At 39.5% G+C, this 17,393-nt stretch overlaps 1 protein-coding gene across 3 annotated transcripts; it reads left to right on the top strand.

Moving 5' to 3' along the window:
* Positions 1-819: 819 nt before the first annotated feature.
* Positions 820-9,670, top strand: LOC116649770 (golgin subfamily A member 6-like protein 25). 3 transcript variants are annotated; one of them, XM_070210747.1, is made up of 10 exons: positions 820-928; positions 3,510-3,692; positions 3,757-4,078; positions 5,015-5,203; positions 5,460-7,199; positions 7,265-7,507; positions 8,252-8,694; positions 9,115-9,249; positions 9,315-9,378; positions 9,453-9,670. In XM_070210747.1, the coding sequence occupies exons 2-10, from the start codon at positions 3,607-3,609 to the stop codon at positions 9,486-9,488; spliced, it is 3,258 nt and encodes a 1,085-aa protein (XP_070066848.1). In that variant the 5' UTR covers positions 820-928; positions 3,510-3,606; the 3' UTR covers positions 9,489-9,670. The 3 variants fall into 3 exon arrangements, with proteins under 3 accessions (XP_070066848.1, XP_070066849.1, XP_070066850.1); XM_070210748.1 differs by lacking the exon at positions 820-928 and adding an exon at positions 1,741-1,833; XM_070210749.1 differs by lacking the exon at positions 820-928 and having other exon boundaries at positions 2,090-3,692.
* The last annotated feature ends 7,723 nt before the right edge of the window (positions 9,671-17,393 follow it).

Genomic DNA, 17,393 nt, shown 5'->3' with positions numbered 1-17,393 from the left:
ACTCACCGATTTAGACAAACATTTATCGATATGCCAAAGCCAATGCTCGATATGAAGTATACGCCTTGTAGTCACGCTTCGTTAGGCTCTAGCTCAGGCTCATTATGTTATAAATTTGCGTTATTTTACAACACTTAAATATGCATAGCTCAAAAGTGCAGTGTTGAGTAGTGATATTAATATATTTAATATACATTAAGTTAAACGGAAGTGTAGCTTCCTTTTTTGAGGCCTTGAATTATAAGAACTCAATTTGTAAGCTTTGACCGGGGCTGCAAACCGATTTTATAACCAAACTAAATATTTAAAAAGAAATTTATTGATACGAATTTTAAAGGCTTTTAGTCGGAAATTTGAATGGCAGCATCTGAAACCCTTTTGTTGTGTTTGCAGCCCTACTTTATAAACACACACACCGATTTCTGAAGCAGTTACTTTGGTGTACACAAAACAAATGTTGAAAGCGTTAAATGCACCCATTATCAATCCCACCCACAATATTAAAGCTTGATACAAAATCCCAAATCGAAACTCATGTTCATTAAAGCACACTTAATTGAAATTTGTAGGGTATATCTAACGAAAATACCCTTCAAAATCAGTATATAAACCGTACACACATAGTCACAAATTACGTATACGCATCGTAATGCTCATTTTCAATTGCTTTGCTGCTGGACTATTTTGTTTTGCTAATGCTTCAGTTTGTGTTGTTGTCTAACTGTGTTTTCTAACTCTGTAGTTGCAACTAATACATAGATATCTCTGCCATAAACTATATACTAATTGTTATGTTTCGCGTCGCGTATAGACGACATTCGGACGCACCACAATGACCACATCCCAGGAGCTGGATCGGGCGCAGGAGCGCGCGGACAAGGCTGCCGCCGAGCTGCGGCGCACTCAGGCCGAGCTGAGAGTGACACAGGTACAGTTAATCGATCGCAAGTCCCATAAACGCTATATATACATATACAATATATACATATCTCTCTCTCTCTATATATATATATATATAAACATATTCGTATCTATATCTGTACACACACGAGTATCTGTGTGTGCTCTATTAGCTAGTTGTCTGAAAATGTTCTCGCAAAAAGTGCAAGCCAAATTTCATGTCTATGTGTGCGTGTGCTACAACAACAACAACAACAATACTTGTTAATAATAGTTTGCACTGGCTTCGATTCATGAATGAATACTCTATACAATCTATATACTCTATACGTTTCCACTGCTACAAGGCAAACACTTTCTGAACTAAGCCACACTTTCAGCAATTGCAACAGCAACAACTACTGCAACACACACGCACACCCACATACACACACACACACACACACACACACTCACAGCCAAACATAACACACTTTTGCACCTGCAAATCAGCGCGTCTTTGCAAAAGTTTAAATATATAAAATCTTCTGAAAATAGTTCAAATATGAAAGCAGAAACCTTTCTACAAAATATTTGAAGTTTTAAATAAAGTTCTGCTTTTTTTATGAATATTTAAACTTAATTTAATTAAAGCCGAAAACATTTGAACGAATTTTTAAGAATTCTGTAAATTGTATTCTGTAAATCAAAAATAAACATTTTGTGCGAAAGCTAGAGAAAGTTTAGTTAAACTTTAAAATATCGGTAATGTTCTTTTAGTGCTTTTACTTAGCTTTAACGTAAAAAAGTAAAAAGATACAATCATAGTTAACTATTAAAATATACTTATTGTGTTTCTTTAAAGTTGTTAAATAATGTATACTAAAACCCAAACTCTATCTAAACCGTTGTGCTTACATTCATTTTCTATAGGGCGAAACTGAAAAACGTTTTGTGAGTAAATGCTTGAAAAACAAACAAACAAACAAACAAAGATACTCGTACAAAAACCCAGAAACTAAAACATTTGACAAGATGATAGGAAATCAGTATTAAAAAAAAACAAGAATTTATCTTCTATCTAGATGTCACATGTTTTACTTACTGTACAATACTACATAGCTATATATATATATACTTGCATTGCCTAACATCATACTAACTAATCCACATAACTAATACTTAACACATTTATATAAAACACAACATTTGTTCCACCTTGTATAAATCGCTTTGAGTCCATGTCAAATCATCTCTCATCGTTTGGATTCGAAACATTTGAGTGTTGGGTGCGTCTCCTGCATGAGTTGTGTGTATTGTCGAAAAGTTCTCCAATGGAACATCAAAACCATCTGAAAACCACAAATAACCCCACCCAAAATAACCTCCTAAAAAGCCATTCAGTGTTTACTTCTTTGAGATAGTCAAATACAAGAATTTAAGCGCTGGCGCTGAGAACGATATATTCTCTACGTCTCCTATAAAAGTCTTTAACTTTTAATTAAAGCTGGAATCTACTAGGCCCTTCTGATCTTTACCAAAAGCAAATCTGAAGTTAACTTGAACTATCAAGTAGACAAGCTCACAAACGTGAACTAAACTTATACGCTACGCAATTTAGAGCTAGATTTCTCTACACTTTCCGATATTGGCTAGATTCATTTAATATAATACCTTTTTTTCATATCACTAGCACTAACTATTAGCTTTGATATTATATGCTAAGGTCTCAATCCTAATGCCTTTTCTTGGCATTTCAAATCTCCCACGCATTAAATTGACAAACTTAAGTACAAAGTACAAGCAAATACATCAGGAATTACCCAAAGGCTTTAACTCAGGAATCGTAGATTAAGCACAGCAACATACACACACGCACACACACACTTTCTCTCTCACACACACACATAAACAACAATAACAACGCCGCGAAACCATTTTGCAACGTGACTTTGACAGCAGTTTTCGAACTGCGGGAAAGTTGCAAAACTTGCGCTTGACTTAGTTAAGCTGTTAATTAAGCGTATACACACACAGGCACACAAGCAGCACACACACACACACAAGCAACACACTCACACGCACACTTTGCTTAACAGTCTTAAACTTAATGCTCTTAGCTTTACCTATTCACACACACACACAAACATACACGCATCCGTTTTGCACCCGAGCGCCACCTATCGTTTGCTTGAAACAGCCTCATTGCCTGCTCTCGCTCTTTCTCTGCCTCTCTCTCTCTCTCTTACTCTCGATATGCCTTTGTGCCCATTTGTCATGTGTCATCCACTGTCTATTGTGAATTCGCTTTGTGCTAAGCCTCGCAGCATACATATGAATCGCTCGTTTTAGACGCTGTTATCGTAATCGTAATCGTAATCGTATTTGTTATCGTAATTATTATAAGTACTCGTACTTGTTGTTTACCTTTGTTTTGTGTCTGACAATCGGTCAGTCAGTCAGTCAATCAGTCAGTCAACCAGTCAGTCAGTCAGTCAGACATTCATTCATTTAAGAACCATCCTCACATGCTGCCTGTAAATAATATCCGTTATCCACATCCAATTTACCCCCCGTCCGTCACATTAACTCGATAACGATAACAAAAAACCCCCAACGATAATGCGCAGTCGGATGCGGAGCGCGCACGCGAAGAGGCCGCCGCACTGCAGGAGAAGCTGGAGAAGAGCCAGGGCGAAGTGTACCGACTGAAGGCGAAGCTGGAGAATGCCCAGGGCGAGCAGGAGAGTCTGCGCCAGGAGCTGGAGAAGGCGCAGAGCGGCGTCTCGCGTATACACGCCGATCGCGATCGGGTAGGCAAACACTTTCAGCTAGTCCATAGCCCGTTCCTCTCAAAACATCCCACTCCTACGATAGGCGTTCGCCGAGGTGGAGAAGATCAAGGAGGAAATGGAGCGCACGCAGGCAACGCTGGGCAAGGCGCAGCTGCAGCACGAGAAGCTGCAAAACACGCTGGACAAGGCACAGAACGAGGGTCGATCATCTGCAGGATAAACTAGACAAGGCCGGCACCGAGAATCGACGTCTGGTGCTCGAAAAGGAGAAGCTCACCTATGACTATGATAATCTCCAATCGCAGCTGGACAAGGCGCTCGGCCAGGCGGCGCGCATGCAGAAGGAACGCGAAACTCTCACGCTGGATACGGATCGCATACGCGAAAAGCTTGAGAAGACGCAGGTATGGGATGCCCCCAAGGTGCCACAACACACACAGACACGCACACCAAAGCAGAAACACACACAGAAACACACGACACAGACGCCGAGCCATGCAACACGCGTAGATCTTGTTACCTAACCTGTGCCTAAACGTTGTCTATCAAATGTTACTGTAATGTGTTGTAAATACCTGAATCCCAATACTCAACTAACACAATAATCCTCCCTTCCTTCCTCACCAACCAATTGTACATAGCTACTACTAAATATAGGTATATGGGCATTTCCGGCTAAAAAGGTTATTTTAAATTAATTGAAAATATCATCAAAAACTCATTTTGACCAAGAATAATGTTGCTAGATCGAGACGTCAAATTGCTCTAGAGGTCAAACCTTGAACAAAAGGCCAAACCTCGTGAAAATCGAACGTGATTTGACCGAGTTGTACGGGTAGGAAATGTTGGCTTATGCCTAATGAGTCTTTCGGATTACGTAACAGGCATTAGGTGTGTTACGTCATGTAACATGACTTTAACTAACGCGTTTATCATAGCAAATGTTATGTAAAACGTATCAGACGTTACGTAACACGTTACGTATTACGGAACAAACGTTACGTAACACCAAACATACATTAAGTAACATGTAACAGACGTTACGTAATACGTTACAGACGTTAAGACATACGAAGAAGCCTGATAGACAACCTGAATCTTCTATTCTCGACAATGAAGCCCTGTAAATGCCCATATACCATATAGAACATACTAAACACCATTTGCGATGCATTATACATAAATATATATATACACATATATATATATAAACATAAATCCTAAGTGTATTGCCTATCGTATATACGTATCTATCTTTCAACTATCTGCTATGTATGTATGTAACACGAACACTTTGAATACACCCATGAATACACTCAATAAAAAAAAAAAAAAAACAGATGCAGCTAGCGCGCATACAAAAGGAAAGGGATCAGTTCTCTGATGAACTGGAAACGCTCAAGGAGCGCTCGGAATCCTCCCAGACGCTGCTCATGAAGGCCGCACGAGATCGTGAGGCGATGCAAACCGATCTGGAAGTACTTAAAGAGCGCTATGAGAAATCGCATGCCATACAGCAGAAACTGCAGGTAATTTGAACCCAGAAACACACAAAGAAAAGCGAGGTACAAAACAATTGGCTCTATAAATATATATACACATATGTATATTATAATATTTAACACTAATCGTAACTAATCAAAAACGCATGAGAAACTGACAACTACCAGTGAATTGGCTGTTTGTAAATTTTTTAGCTTCCTTGAACACTGCTTGGCCCAGCTGAAAGCCCCGATCCCTTCCAGATTTAATTTAAAGCTTGACCAAATCCCTTTGCTCTTGCAGATGGAGCGCGATGATGCTGTCACCGAGGTGGAAATACTCAAGGAGAAACTGGACAAGGCTCTCTATGCCAGCCAGAAGCTCATCGACGAGAAGGACACATCCAACAAGGAGTTCGAGAAGATGCTGGAGAAGTACGATCGTGCTCAGAACGAGATCTATCGCCTGCAATCGCGCTGCGATACCGCTGAGGCGGATCGCGCCCGACTCGAGGTGGAGGCCGAACGCTCCGGCTTGGCCGCCTCGAAGGCGCGCGAGGATCTGCGCAAGCTGCAGGACGAAAGCACACGGCTGCAGGAGGCCTGCGATCGTGCCGCCCTGCAGCTCAGTCGCGCCAAGGAGTGCGAGGATAATGCGCGCACCGAACTGGAACACAATCGGGATCGATTCGACAAGATGCAAACGGACATACGACGCGCCCAGGGCGAAAAGGAGCACTTCCAATCGGAGCTGGAGCGCGTCACCTACGAGCTGGAGCGTGCCCATGCGGCACAGACCAAAGCGGCCGCCAGCGTGGAGGCCGCCAAGGAGGAGGCAGCCCACTATGCCGTCGAGCTGGAGAAGCTGCGCGAGCGCTACGAAAAGAATCAGGTGGAGCTGCGCAAGCTGCAGGACACAGACACGTTTGGACGTGAGACGCGTCGCCTCAAGGAGGAGAACGAACGGTTGCGCGAGAAGCTGGACAAGACACTGATGGAGCTGGAGACGATACGCGGCAAGTCGCAATACGAGTCAGAATCCTTTGAGAAATACAAGGATAAATACGAGAAGATCGAGACCGAAATACAGAACATGGAGTCGAAGCTGCACGAGACCAGTCTGCAGCTTGAACTGTCCAAGGGCGAGGTCGCTAAATTGCTGGCCAACCAGGACAAACAGCGCAGCGAGCTGGAGCGTGCCCACATTGAGCGTGAGAAGGCGCGAGACAAGCACGAGAAACTGCTGAAGGAGGTCGATCGTTTGCGCCTGCAACAGTCCTCGGTGAGCCCCGGCGAGCCGGTGCGCTCGTCCGCCGCGATCTCAGCGGGCGAGCGACAGGAGATCGATCGGCTGCGTGATCGCCTCGAGAAGGCGCTGCAGTCGCGCGATGCTACCGAACTGGAGGCCGGTCGCTTGGCCAAGGAACTGGAGAAGGCACAAATGCATTTGGCCAAACAGCAGGAGAATACCGAGTCCACGCGCATCGAATTCGAGCGCATGGGCGCCGAGCTTGGACGCCTGCACGATCGTCTCGAGAAATCCGAGTCGGAAAAGGAAGCTCTGCGGCAGAGCAGTCGCGGCCCCGGTGCCGCCGGCGGCGCCCATCCACAGCTGGAGAAGCACGTCCAGAAGCTGGAGAACGATGTCAAACAGCTGGCCATGGAGCGTGAACAGCTTGTGCTGCAGCTGGAAAAGAGTCAGGAGATACTGATGAACTTCCAAAAGGAGCTGCAAAACGCCGAACAGGAATTGCAAAAGACGCGCGAGGAGAATCGCAAGCTGCGCAACGGCCAGCCCGTTGCGCCCGCCGCACCCGCCGAAATTCAGGCCATGCAAAAAGAGATCCAAACGCTGCAGCAGAAGCTGCAGGAATCGGAGCGCGCCCTGGCAGCCGCGGGACCACAACAACAACAACAGGCAGCGGCAGCCGCAGCGGGCGCCAGCCGCGAGGAGATCGAACAGTGGCGCAAGGTTATCGAGCAGGAAAAGAATCGCGCCGACATGGCCGACAAGGCTGCCCAGGAGATGCACAAGCGCATACAGGTGAGTACAGCCGAAAGAACCGAACCGAAAGCCCCAGCTTCAACCTCATTTGCCCCATTTGCCAGCTGATGGACCAACACATCAAGGATCAGCACGCCCAGATGCAAAAGATGCAGCAGCAGATGACGCAACAGCAGCAGCAGGCAGCGCAGCAGGCGGCGCAGCAACAGCAAACGGCGGCAGCCAGCGGCGGCGTCGATGCCAAGGAGCTTGAAAAGGTCAAAGTTGAACTGCAGGCGGCCTGCACGGAGCGTGATCGCTTCCAGCAGCAGCTGGAGCTATTGGTGCAGGAGCTTGAAAAGAGCCAGGTAAGCGAACGACTAAGCGCTATTCCTAAATAAGTGTGCATCCCTTGAGAATAGCTTAAGAATGAGAGAGAAATGGCTGTGTGTAGAGATGTGTGAATGAAGGAAAGAAAGAAGGAAGAATATATTTAATATCTTAAAACGTGTCAGTATTAAAGACTTAAAGCGCCAGAGAACTTGAACTAGATTTGCGGTAAAGATTATTTTAAATGATCGATAAGTCGATGATATCGATAAGAGTCGATACACATATTTAAGCTATCGTAATTTATTGTATAAGAGCTTGGAAATTCTAAATGTAGTATGAGGCTATGATTTTTCTCATAGTCTACTATTTCACCTTTCACCATATTTCACCTTTTACCATATTTCACCAAAGAAAAAATCTTTTAAACGAAGATACACAAAACTTTTAAAAGTTTAGAACGAACAAAATTTAATAATTGGGAGAATTAAAAAATAATAATAATGTTCAAAAGAAGCGAAGGATAACAACTAAATGCTGAAAAAGAAATCATCAAAATCGAATAAAAAGCTTCAAAGTTATTCGCAAATGCATTTTGCACAAAGCGTGAAGAAGAAGCAGAAACACAGACGCAGCCGTGCGGTCGTATGTGTGTGTGCGTGCGTGTGTATGTGTTTATGTATGTGTGCCAGTCAGAACTTTATACAGGGTTGTTAATCGACTTAACATGTTTGTTTTGCCTACCCCCCCCCCCCCCTCCCTCACTCATTCAATCGGTGCAGTTGTCCAATCAGGAGCAGGCAAAGCAGCTGCAGACGGCGCAGCAGCAGGTGCAGCAGCTGCAGCAGCAGATCCAACAGCTGCAGCAGCAAATGCAACAGCTGCAGCAGGCGGGCAGCGCGGGCGCCGCGGCAACAGACGTACAGCGGCAGCAACTGGAGCAGCAGCAGAAGCAGCTGGAGGAGGTGCGCAAACAGATCGACAACCAGGCGAAGGCCACCGAAGGCGAGCGCAAGATAATCGACGAGCAGCGCAAACAGATCGAGGCCAAGCGCAAGGATATCGAGGACAAGGAAAAGAAAATGGCCGAGTTCGATGTGCAGTTGCGCAAGCGAAAGGAGCAAATGGATCAGCTGGAAAAGTCATTGCAGACTCAGGGCGGCGGCGCAGCGGCCGCCGGCGAGCTTAACAAAAAGCTAATGGACACGCAGCGGCAGCTCGAGGCGTAAGTAAAAGCTTTAACAGGCTATCAACTTACCTGACAATATTTATTTCATAATTTGAGCACTTAACACTTGCACTTTACCACTTAAACACAATATTAAGTCATTTATTATTCGCGAATTTGGCGAATGATGCGCCATTTTTTCAACAGTGTGACCGAACTATGTTACTTTTATAATGCCTCGGCAGCTGTTGACATTAGCATAAGCATAACATATATCGAACATCGATAACCAGAGTTAACATAAGATGTTAACATAGCATGTCAGTGCAATGTTAATAATCATTACATTAGCTTATATTGCCGCGGCTGTTGATTAGACTTAACATAACATGAACATAACAGAACACAGCAATGCAATGTTAAACTCTCTGCTAAAGCTCTTATACTCATCATATTTTGTATTTTCTGACCTTGCAGCTGCGTCAAGGAACTGCAAAACACAAAAGAGGAGCACAAGAAGGCGGCAACCGAAACGGAGCGCCTGCTGCAATTGGTACAAATGTCACAAGAGGAGCAAAATGCCAAAGAGAAGACCATTATGGATTTGCAACAGTGAGTATAAATGAAATAAAAAAACAGGTGAAACCAACAAGCTAATCACTCTTATACTCTCGCAGAGCCTTAAAGATCGCTCAAGCCAAAGTCAAACAAGCACAAACACAACAGCAGCAGCAGCAGGACGTAAGTTAACATTTATTGTCTTATACACGCTGTTAAACTTAATCGGCTGCTGGTTTTTTTTTTTTTTTTTACAGGCTGGACCCGCTGGCTTCTTGAAGAGCTTCTTCTAAATCGAAAGCGTATAAGTACTTGTCTCGCCGCAAGTATAAGTACAAGCCTAACACAACAAATAACAGCACTGTCTACTATTTTGTATACTACCGATTACCGATATACCGACTATGCAGTATTTCTTCTACTACTATGTACCACACACACACACACACACATACACACACATACACACACACATTTGTAAATGACATATGTAAATGCAAGCAAATTATTTGATATTTATTATATTGTAATTAGGTTGCCGCTATACTCAAATTATGAATGCATTTATGTAAATGTCAGATTTGTAACTCTCTCCATTTCGAACTTCAACTTAACCTCAACTTAACTCTCCCCCTCAATCGATTTCGAACCCCTCTCTCTCTCTCTATCTCTCTCTCTCTCTTGCTCTTGCTCTTGCTCTCGCTGTCTAGTTAACTGTTGATCTTCGAATCTGTTCGTCTTATACGCTGTAAAGTAGACTACACTTTCCCGGCACCGGCTCGTATTGAGTTAACACGACATCCGATACCCTGTAAATGAACAATTTTATCAAATTTCAAAGTTCTCTACAAATATTTTACATTTTTCAAGTTGTGTAAACTCAAATAGAGTTCGTCTTTTTTTTCTCGGCACGATACCCAGTTTTGCATACGGCGCGAATGTGATTCACAAAAGCAAGAAAAAAGCGAAACAAATGAATAAATAATATAATTATCAAATATACATAAATACTACGTATAAATTGTTAGGCAACGTATCGTATAATTATGAAAAGTACATATATATATATATTTATGTAGCTAACGATGTGCTAGCCTCTGTTATAGTTAGTTAAAAAACTGAAAACAAATTCAAAATCACAAGACACATGCAGAACATAAATCTATATATATATAAACACACATACTATATATTTATCACACACTGTACATACAGCATCTATCGTAGTCGTGCGATCCGAATACGTATACAAATAAAGAGTAGAGCAATAAATTTATATATAGCCCCTGATACGATTATAAATGACGATATGAATATATATAAAAATATACATATGTGTATAAAATATTGCGTAGCCTTTAGCCGTGTACCAAAGAGTAAATTGCAAGAAACTATTACCAGAAATATGCCTAAAAACTCAAAACTCAAATTCAAATAGAATATAACTTAAAACTTCATTCGAAATCTATTTTAATTAGTTCAAATATACATGGCATCTATCGTACATAGAGATCAAATTTAATACATATACAAGAATATACCTAATGAAAGCATCTAGTTCAATTTAAACTCCCGACTTCACACTCCACAGTAAGGGAATAGGAAATACCCCTAATGTTCACTGTCCAGTCCAGAGTTGAATCGATTCGGCAAGTAGAATAAAGGGAAAACCCCCAATATTTGGGTTGAATCGATTCGGCAAGTAGAATAAAGGGAATACCCCAAATATTCACTGTCAAACTCCCGCCTCCAGACTCCACACTCAGCTCCCCGCTTTAATCTCTTGCTGTGAGGTGCATCGATTCGGCAATAGAATTAAGGGCATGCCCCTAATGTACACTGTCAAAGTTTGCTTTTTTATTTAGAAGAGTTTAGATAAATGCAAATGTGTTATTGTTATCATACAAATGCATACATATATATATACTAGCATACAGTATATATATATATATATATATATAAATATATTTACATATAAAAAATTAAGATCGTCTAGCAATATATATATATATATATATATATATATATATATATATATATATATAGAATTATTAGCGTTGTTTCCACATTTTGTATTCTTTCAAGCAAAGATTATTAACACTGCCAATGTTTCCATATAAATTAAATATGTTCATTTCATTAAAGTGGAAGAAACTCCAATAAAACTCAAAGAATTCTGTTTGAATTGAAGCTAATCAAAATAAAATGCAACATTAGCGGTACTCCCGTCACGCATAGACACACAAAAAAAAAACCATTTTCAATTAAGACTCAATTGCTGCTAAAAAAAAAAAAAACTTAAACACATTTGTTTATTAGCGGAATACCCCCAATCACTTGACAACGCCCAAGACATTCAGATTAAACAAACAATCATATCATACAACCTTATATCTATATATATATATATATATATATATATATATATATATATATATATATATATATATCAATATCACACACTCGCAATAGTTATCGATAACAAATCGATAGACAAAATCAAACCCAAAAGATAAAATTTCTTTTTTATACTTAGAACCAAAGCGAAGCAAAGCAAAGCGAAAAAGTGCTCATCAAATCAACACTCGATTATAATTTACACAATCGATAAATCGATAACATATTGAAATATCTATCGACATCGTTATCGCTATCGATAGCGTTATCGATAACGTTGTCAGTCAGTCGAAAATAACGCAATACTCACACATTACGTTAATTATATATATATATATATGCATATATATGCATATACGCTGTTTATCGTTAGTTGAGGCAATGCTATCGAATCAACACATTCGATAGGCATTCGCTTTGTGTGTACATAACTAAGGGCCCCCTAAAAAGTTCCTAAACTAGGAACGACGGGTAAAGCGCAGTTAAACGAGTTGCAAGTCAAGTAATAATTAAACACTTCTTTGTCTCTAAACATTGCCAACAGCCGGGCAAATGTGTACATAAACATATATCTATATCTATATACATATACATATATACATATATATATATAGAAAGAGGTTAGGCATAACACAAGATGTATTATATATGACTACAGTTAACTCTATATATGCCATATATACTTAGCATCGATACTTGCATAAAACTACTCGTAAGTACACTCGAAAAAAAGAACACACAGTTTAATCAAGCAATTGAAAGGACAAATCAACAAAATCGTTGGGACACATCAAACTTCGGAAAAACACACAACGTTGACAATATTTGACAGGCACACACACACACACACACACACACACAAACACACATACACAACTTTGTCTAAATTAAAAATTCAATTTCTGTTGAAAGCCAACATATCCCCAATATATATATATATATATATATATATATATATATATATATATATATATATATATATATATATATATGTTATAGCACCAAAAATAATACAGAACATGTAAATGAAGAACAATTATTCTCTATATAAACATATTTACATAAATAAATAAATAAATATATATATATATATATATATATATATATATATATATAGATATAGAAAAAACTCTCTCTCTATCTCTTTCTGTAAACAAAAAAATTTCAAAACAAAGGAAAACATTTGCCTTTAAAGTATGAACAAGTTCTTATTAATATTATTATTAGCCTAGATAGTTTCAACTACAACAAAAGAGATGAAAACTAAATTAAAAACTAACGGTACATTGTCTATATTATATACATATACATCTATATATATATATACAAATAAACAAAAAGCAACATTAGAAATAATAATACAAGAAATTACAATTATAAATAAAAACACTTTAATCATATTATCCCCGCCGTCGTGTACCCAAATTACAAACTAAAACGTAAAACTCGTACAATTAATACAAATAATAAATAATAATAATATTAAAATTAAAATCAAATAAAAAAAGCTTCAACATTTTTCTATACAAAACAAAATAATAATAAATGCAACAAAAACTAGAAATTCGATTATGTAATTAGCATACTGTAAACTCAATGTTATAGGCACACACACACACACACACACACACACACACACACACACACGTATACACTTAACAGTAAGTTACCCAATGAATTTAACAGTAATCGCAAACAGAGCTTTGGTTAATTTATTTGAGTTTTTTTTAGTGCCGAGAATTTAGTGTTTGGTCACACTGAAAGCAATACACACACACACAGACACACACACACACACACACAGCATAGATAAGCGTATTTAAAAAAGTATAGAAAAATAGCGCAAATTATATAAACATATATATATATATATATATATACATACATATATAAATAAAAGCAAACATAGCAGAGTACAGTGGGCCGAGAACGTTTAAAATGAGATCAAAATTGTAACAACAACAACAACAACAGCAGTTAACTTGTTTAGAGAGAAGCGTAAAAAGCAGTTTGAACAAAATACTAGGCAAACAAATACCAAAAATACCAAAAAACCAAAAGAAATTCGTGTATACATTTTTTTAACAAGTTTGGTGATCTACGATATTGATTATTGATAAATAAAAACATAAACAAATACTTATATATATATACATTATATATATAGTTAAGCCATGATATATATACACATACACACATACATACCTACATATATATATATATATATATATATATATATAAATATATATATATATATATTATACATATATGAACTAAATAAGTTTACAAGGTATATGCATTAAAAGAAAACCGCAGCAACTAAAATAACATAACATAATATATGAGTTAAAAGAACAACAACAACAAGAAAAACCACAAAATAAATAAATTTATTATATACATACATAGAAGAATATTAAAAAAAAAATACGAGATGAAATGGTATGAAATGAAACGATTATTTGAAACATGTTCATTATATATAAATGTCATTACAAATGTTCTTCAAAACTGCCTACCAATAAAATATATTTCAAATAATATGCAATTTGGTTTGTACTCAATTTGAGTGGGAAATGGGCGGCTTGGTTTCACTGTACTTGCGTTTCAAATATGCCGGGCTTGTGCGGCAACCGCTGCTAACTTCACGTTACTCAACTGTGCGCCAGCCTGCGCTCAATTTTGCGTTAACAGCATAGTGGCTGCTCAATTTGCGTCAACATACTGTAAACACAAACTGCTTGAACAGCAAGCAGCGCACAGGCAGCGCCCGCTGCTAACGGCCGCAAGCAGTGGCTATTTAAATTCCAATCAGAAAACCTCACCTTAAGAAAAAACAATTAAATATGCAATAAAACATTTAAATTACAAAACAATTATCTTAGCCACAAACGAATTCCATTTGTTTTGCGCTGCGGCTGGCACAAAACGCACGCATGCATTATGCTGTCTTATTGGGTACATTCTGTATTCTAACCAGAAACTAACCAGACTTTGGCCTGGTAAATGGTGCCGCAAATTGGAAACAAGCAGCAGCCCACGCAATTGGAATCGCAGTGCCAGCTGCCCTATACAATATTAAAAGCTAAACGCCCACACACACACACACACACACACACACCCGCACAAAGCATGATGTAATCATATATGTAACTGCTTATATAAACACACACACACACACACACATGCAGCATATACCGTTACCACGCACACACATACATACATATATGTAAGTAGTTAGAAATATACGCACACTTGCACGAGCGGCGTATGTACAGTTAGTTATTACTGTCCAATTGGATTACTGCTCTCGTCTCTGCAGCGACAAAAGCTCAGCCCAACCCCGAAACGTTTGCAGCCCCTCGCATGGATGGGCGCATGTGCTGCCCAGCTCAGTCGCAGTCGCTGTTGGCGTCGGCGTCGGCGTTGGCGTTGGCATCGCTGCCGCTGTTGCTTTTTATCGATTGACCCAATTCTTGGGTACATATTTCTACATAGTTGAGTTTTCTTATCGCGAGCTTCCTTTTTTTTTTCCTCTGCTTTTTTTTTCTGCGCATACATTTTTGTTTTTCTCCTCTGGGCACATTCCAATGGCTTCGTCCTTTCAACGTCCTTTCCACAGCTTAAAAGCTTTTTCTTTTCTTTTTCATTTTCCTTTTTTTGTGTGTTTTTCCTTTTGCAATTTAATGGCCAAATTCTGTTACATACATATATTTATGTATTAGATTTTCGGGGGTGTGGTCTTGCTTCTGCTTCTTCTTCCTCTTCTAGTTCTTATTGGACTTGGTAATGCATGCTGCACGGTCTTATTAGCTCATTATGTCATCAGCAATGGAAATTTGATGAAACTAACGATCCAATAAGCGAAACTTTAGAATTCCAATTGGCAAACACTGTTGCCAACCAGCTAAGTTTTAATTAATTCAGCCTCAATTGTTTAAATTCAGGCTGAAAATGTTGAAAACAAAATGCGGAGCTAATAATTCGTATTAGAATACCAATAAAGAGGCAATAACCGCATCTTATTAGACTGTTAACACTGTGTGTGTCCCAATTAGAGTAGGTGTGCAGGAATTTTAAAAGTCTGGATGATTTAGTTAGACAACTCTTAGGACTTAACATGTAGCATATCCAATTGGATAACTACCTACATCCAACTAGATTTCCAAGCCAAGCACAAATATCAAAAGAAAAAGTCCCGAAGGGATATTTATAGCTGAAATCGAGCTATATTAACTATATAACAATATTAACTATATAAACAGGAATTATGCAAGTCTAACCAGATTTATGACTAGACTTCAGTGTGACCATTAAAAAAGTGAAGTTACAGCAAAAATTCACTCAGAGCATATTTAGACAATTCCAATTGGGTTATGGAATTGTTGCCCAATCTAACTAGATTTTCAACAAATATTCATCAAGTGCCGTTTTTCAAGGCAAATAGTGTCCCATTTATCAAATACTTCAGACAAGTGCTTGCATGTGTGTGTCTGTGTTTGTTGTTTTATTTGAGAGCATAAACAAACGATTATCCGGCCGACCCAGAAACATATTTGTGCAGCACAAATTACGAGCACAAGAGTTTCCAAAAGAAAAGCCAAACAAAAATGAGCAGCAGAATACAATTTTAACAAAATAATGGCCTGAAATAAGCATAAAGTGTGGTTATGTACGCAGGCACATACACATGCATAAGTGTGTGCGCTGTACTCACTCGCATACATACATATGACACGTGTAATTGACCTACTTTCCCTATTCGACAGAGCAGCGCATATAACGCACATACACATGCACACACATGTACGTATGTATGTACATACGCACATGTACAATGTCATAGAAACACACCAATACGCAGGCAACAGAAGCGCGCAAGCGAGAGAGAGAGAGAGAGGGAGAGGCGCACACTTAATACGTATCGATAGGCGTATAACAGCTGTGATACACTTGTGCGTGTGTGTGTGTGTGTGTGAATGCGCCTTGATCAATGTTCTGTGCTATTGACACGTTAATAGCCGCAATTTGTTTTCATTTACCGATCAAAATTATGCTGTCACACACACACACACACACACACACACGCACAAGCTAGATAAATATGTATGTAGTAGCAAAGCTTTTAACAGCTGCAAAGCTCGCTCGCTCTCTCTCTCTCTCTCTCTCTTGCTGTATGTACAATATATGTATGCATGTCTGTTGGCTTTGTAGCTTTGTTGTGAGCGACAAATTGTTTTGTAGCCGACGACCTATTTATTTGTGGCCAGCTGAGCAGCGTTGCCGTACTTTCGTAGCAGATACACACAAACAAAATGAGTATAGCCACACACCCCTCCCCCCCTCCACTAAGACGCCCTTTTAATGTACACGCCCCTCTGTTAAATGCAGCGTTTTATTGAACGAAGAGCAGAAAAAAAAAAGACTTTTCTGTTACATACATACATTTGCACTCTTTATCAGGCACGCACATACATACATACATACATACATATGTGCAATACGTATCTGTTAGATAGTTCTGTTTGTTCTTTGTCGCGACAGCGATAAAGTCAATTAGCAGAAAACATGCGCTCAAGTGCAAAACGCTGGCAAAGGAGCGAGTAATTAATTAGCTCAAGAGTCAAACACCCACACATGCACACACATGCTCTGCCACTCCCCCCCTCCCCCCGCATACGCCACGCCCACGCGTAGCGCCGCATCGGCTGATTTAATTGCCAGGCGACAAAGAGGCAAGAAAATTGCGCAAATTTGTAGTTTTTTTTTTTTCTAATTAAGTTTGCACAGTTCGCTGTATC

Source organism: Drosophila virilis, unplaced genomic scaffold, assembly GCF_030788295.1.
Source record: "Drosophila virilis strain 15010-1051.87 unplaced genomic scaffold, Dvir_AGI_RSII-ME tig00000016, whole genome shotgun sequence".
Classification (NCBI taxonomy): domain Eukaryota; kingdom Metazoa; phylum Arthropoda; class Insecta; order Diptera; family Drosophilidae; genus Drosophila; species Drosophila virilis.
This window is presented reverse-complemented; position numbering and strand designations above follow the sequence as displayed.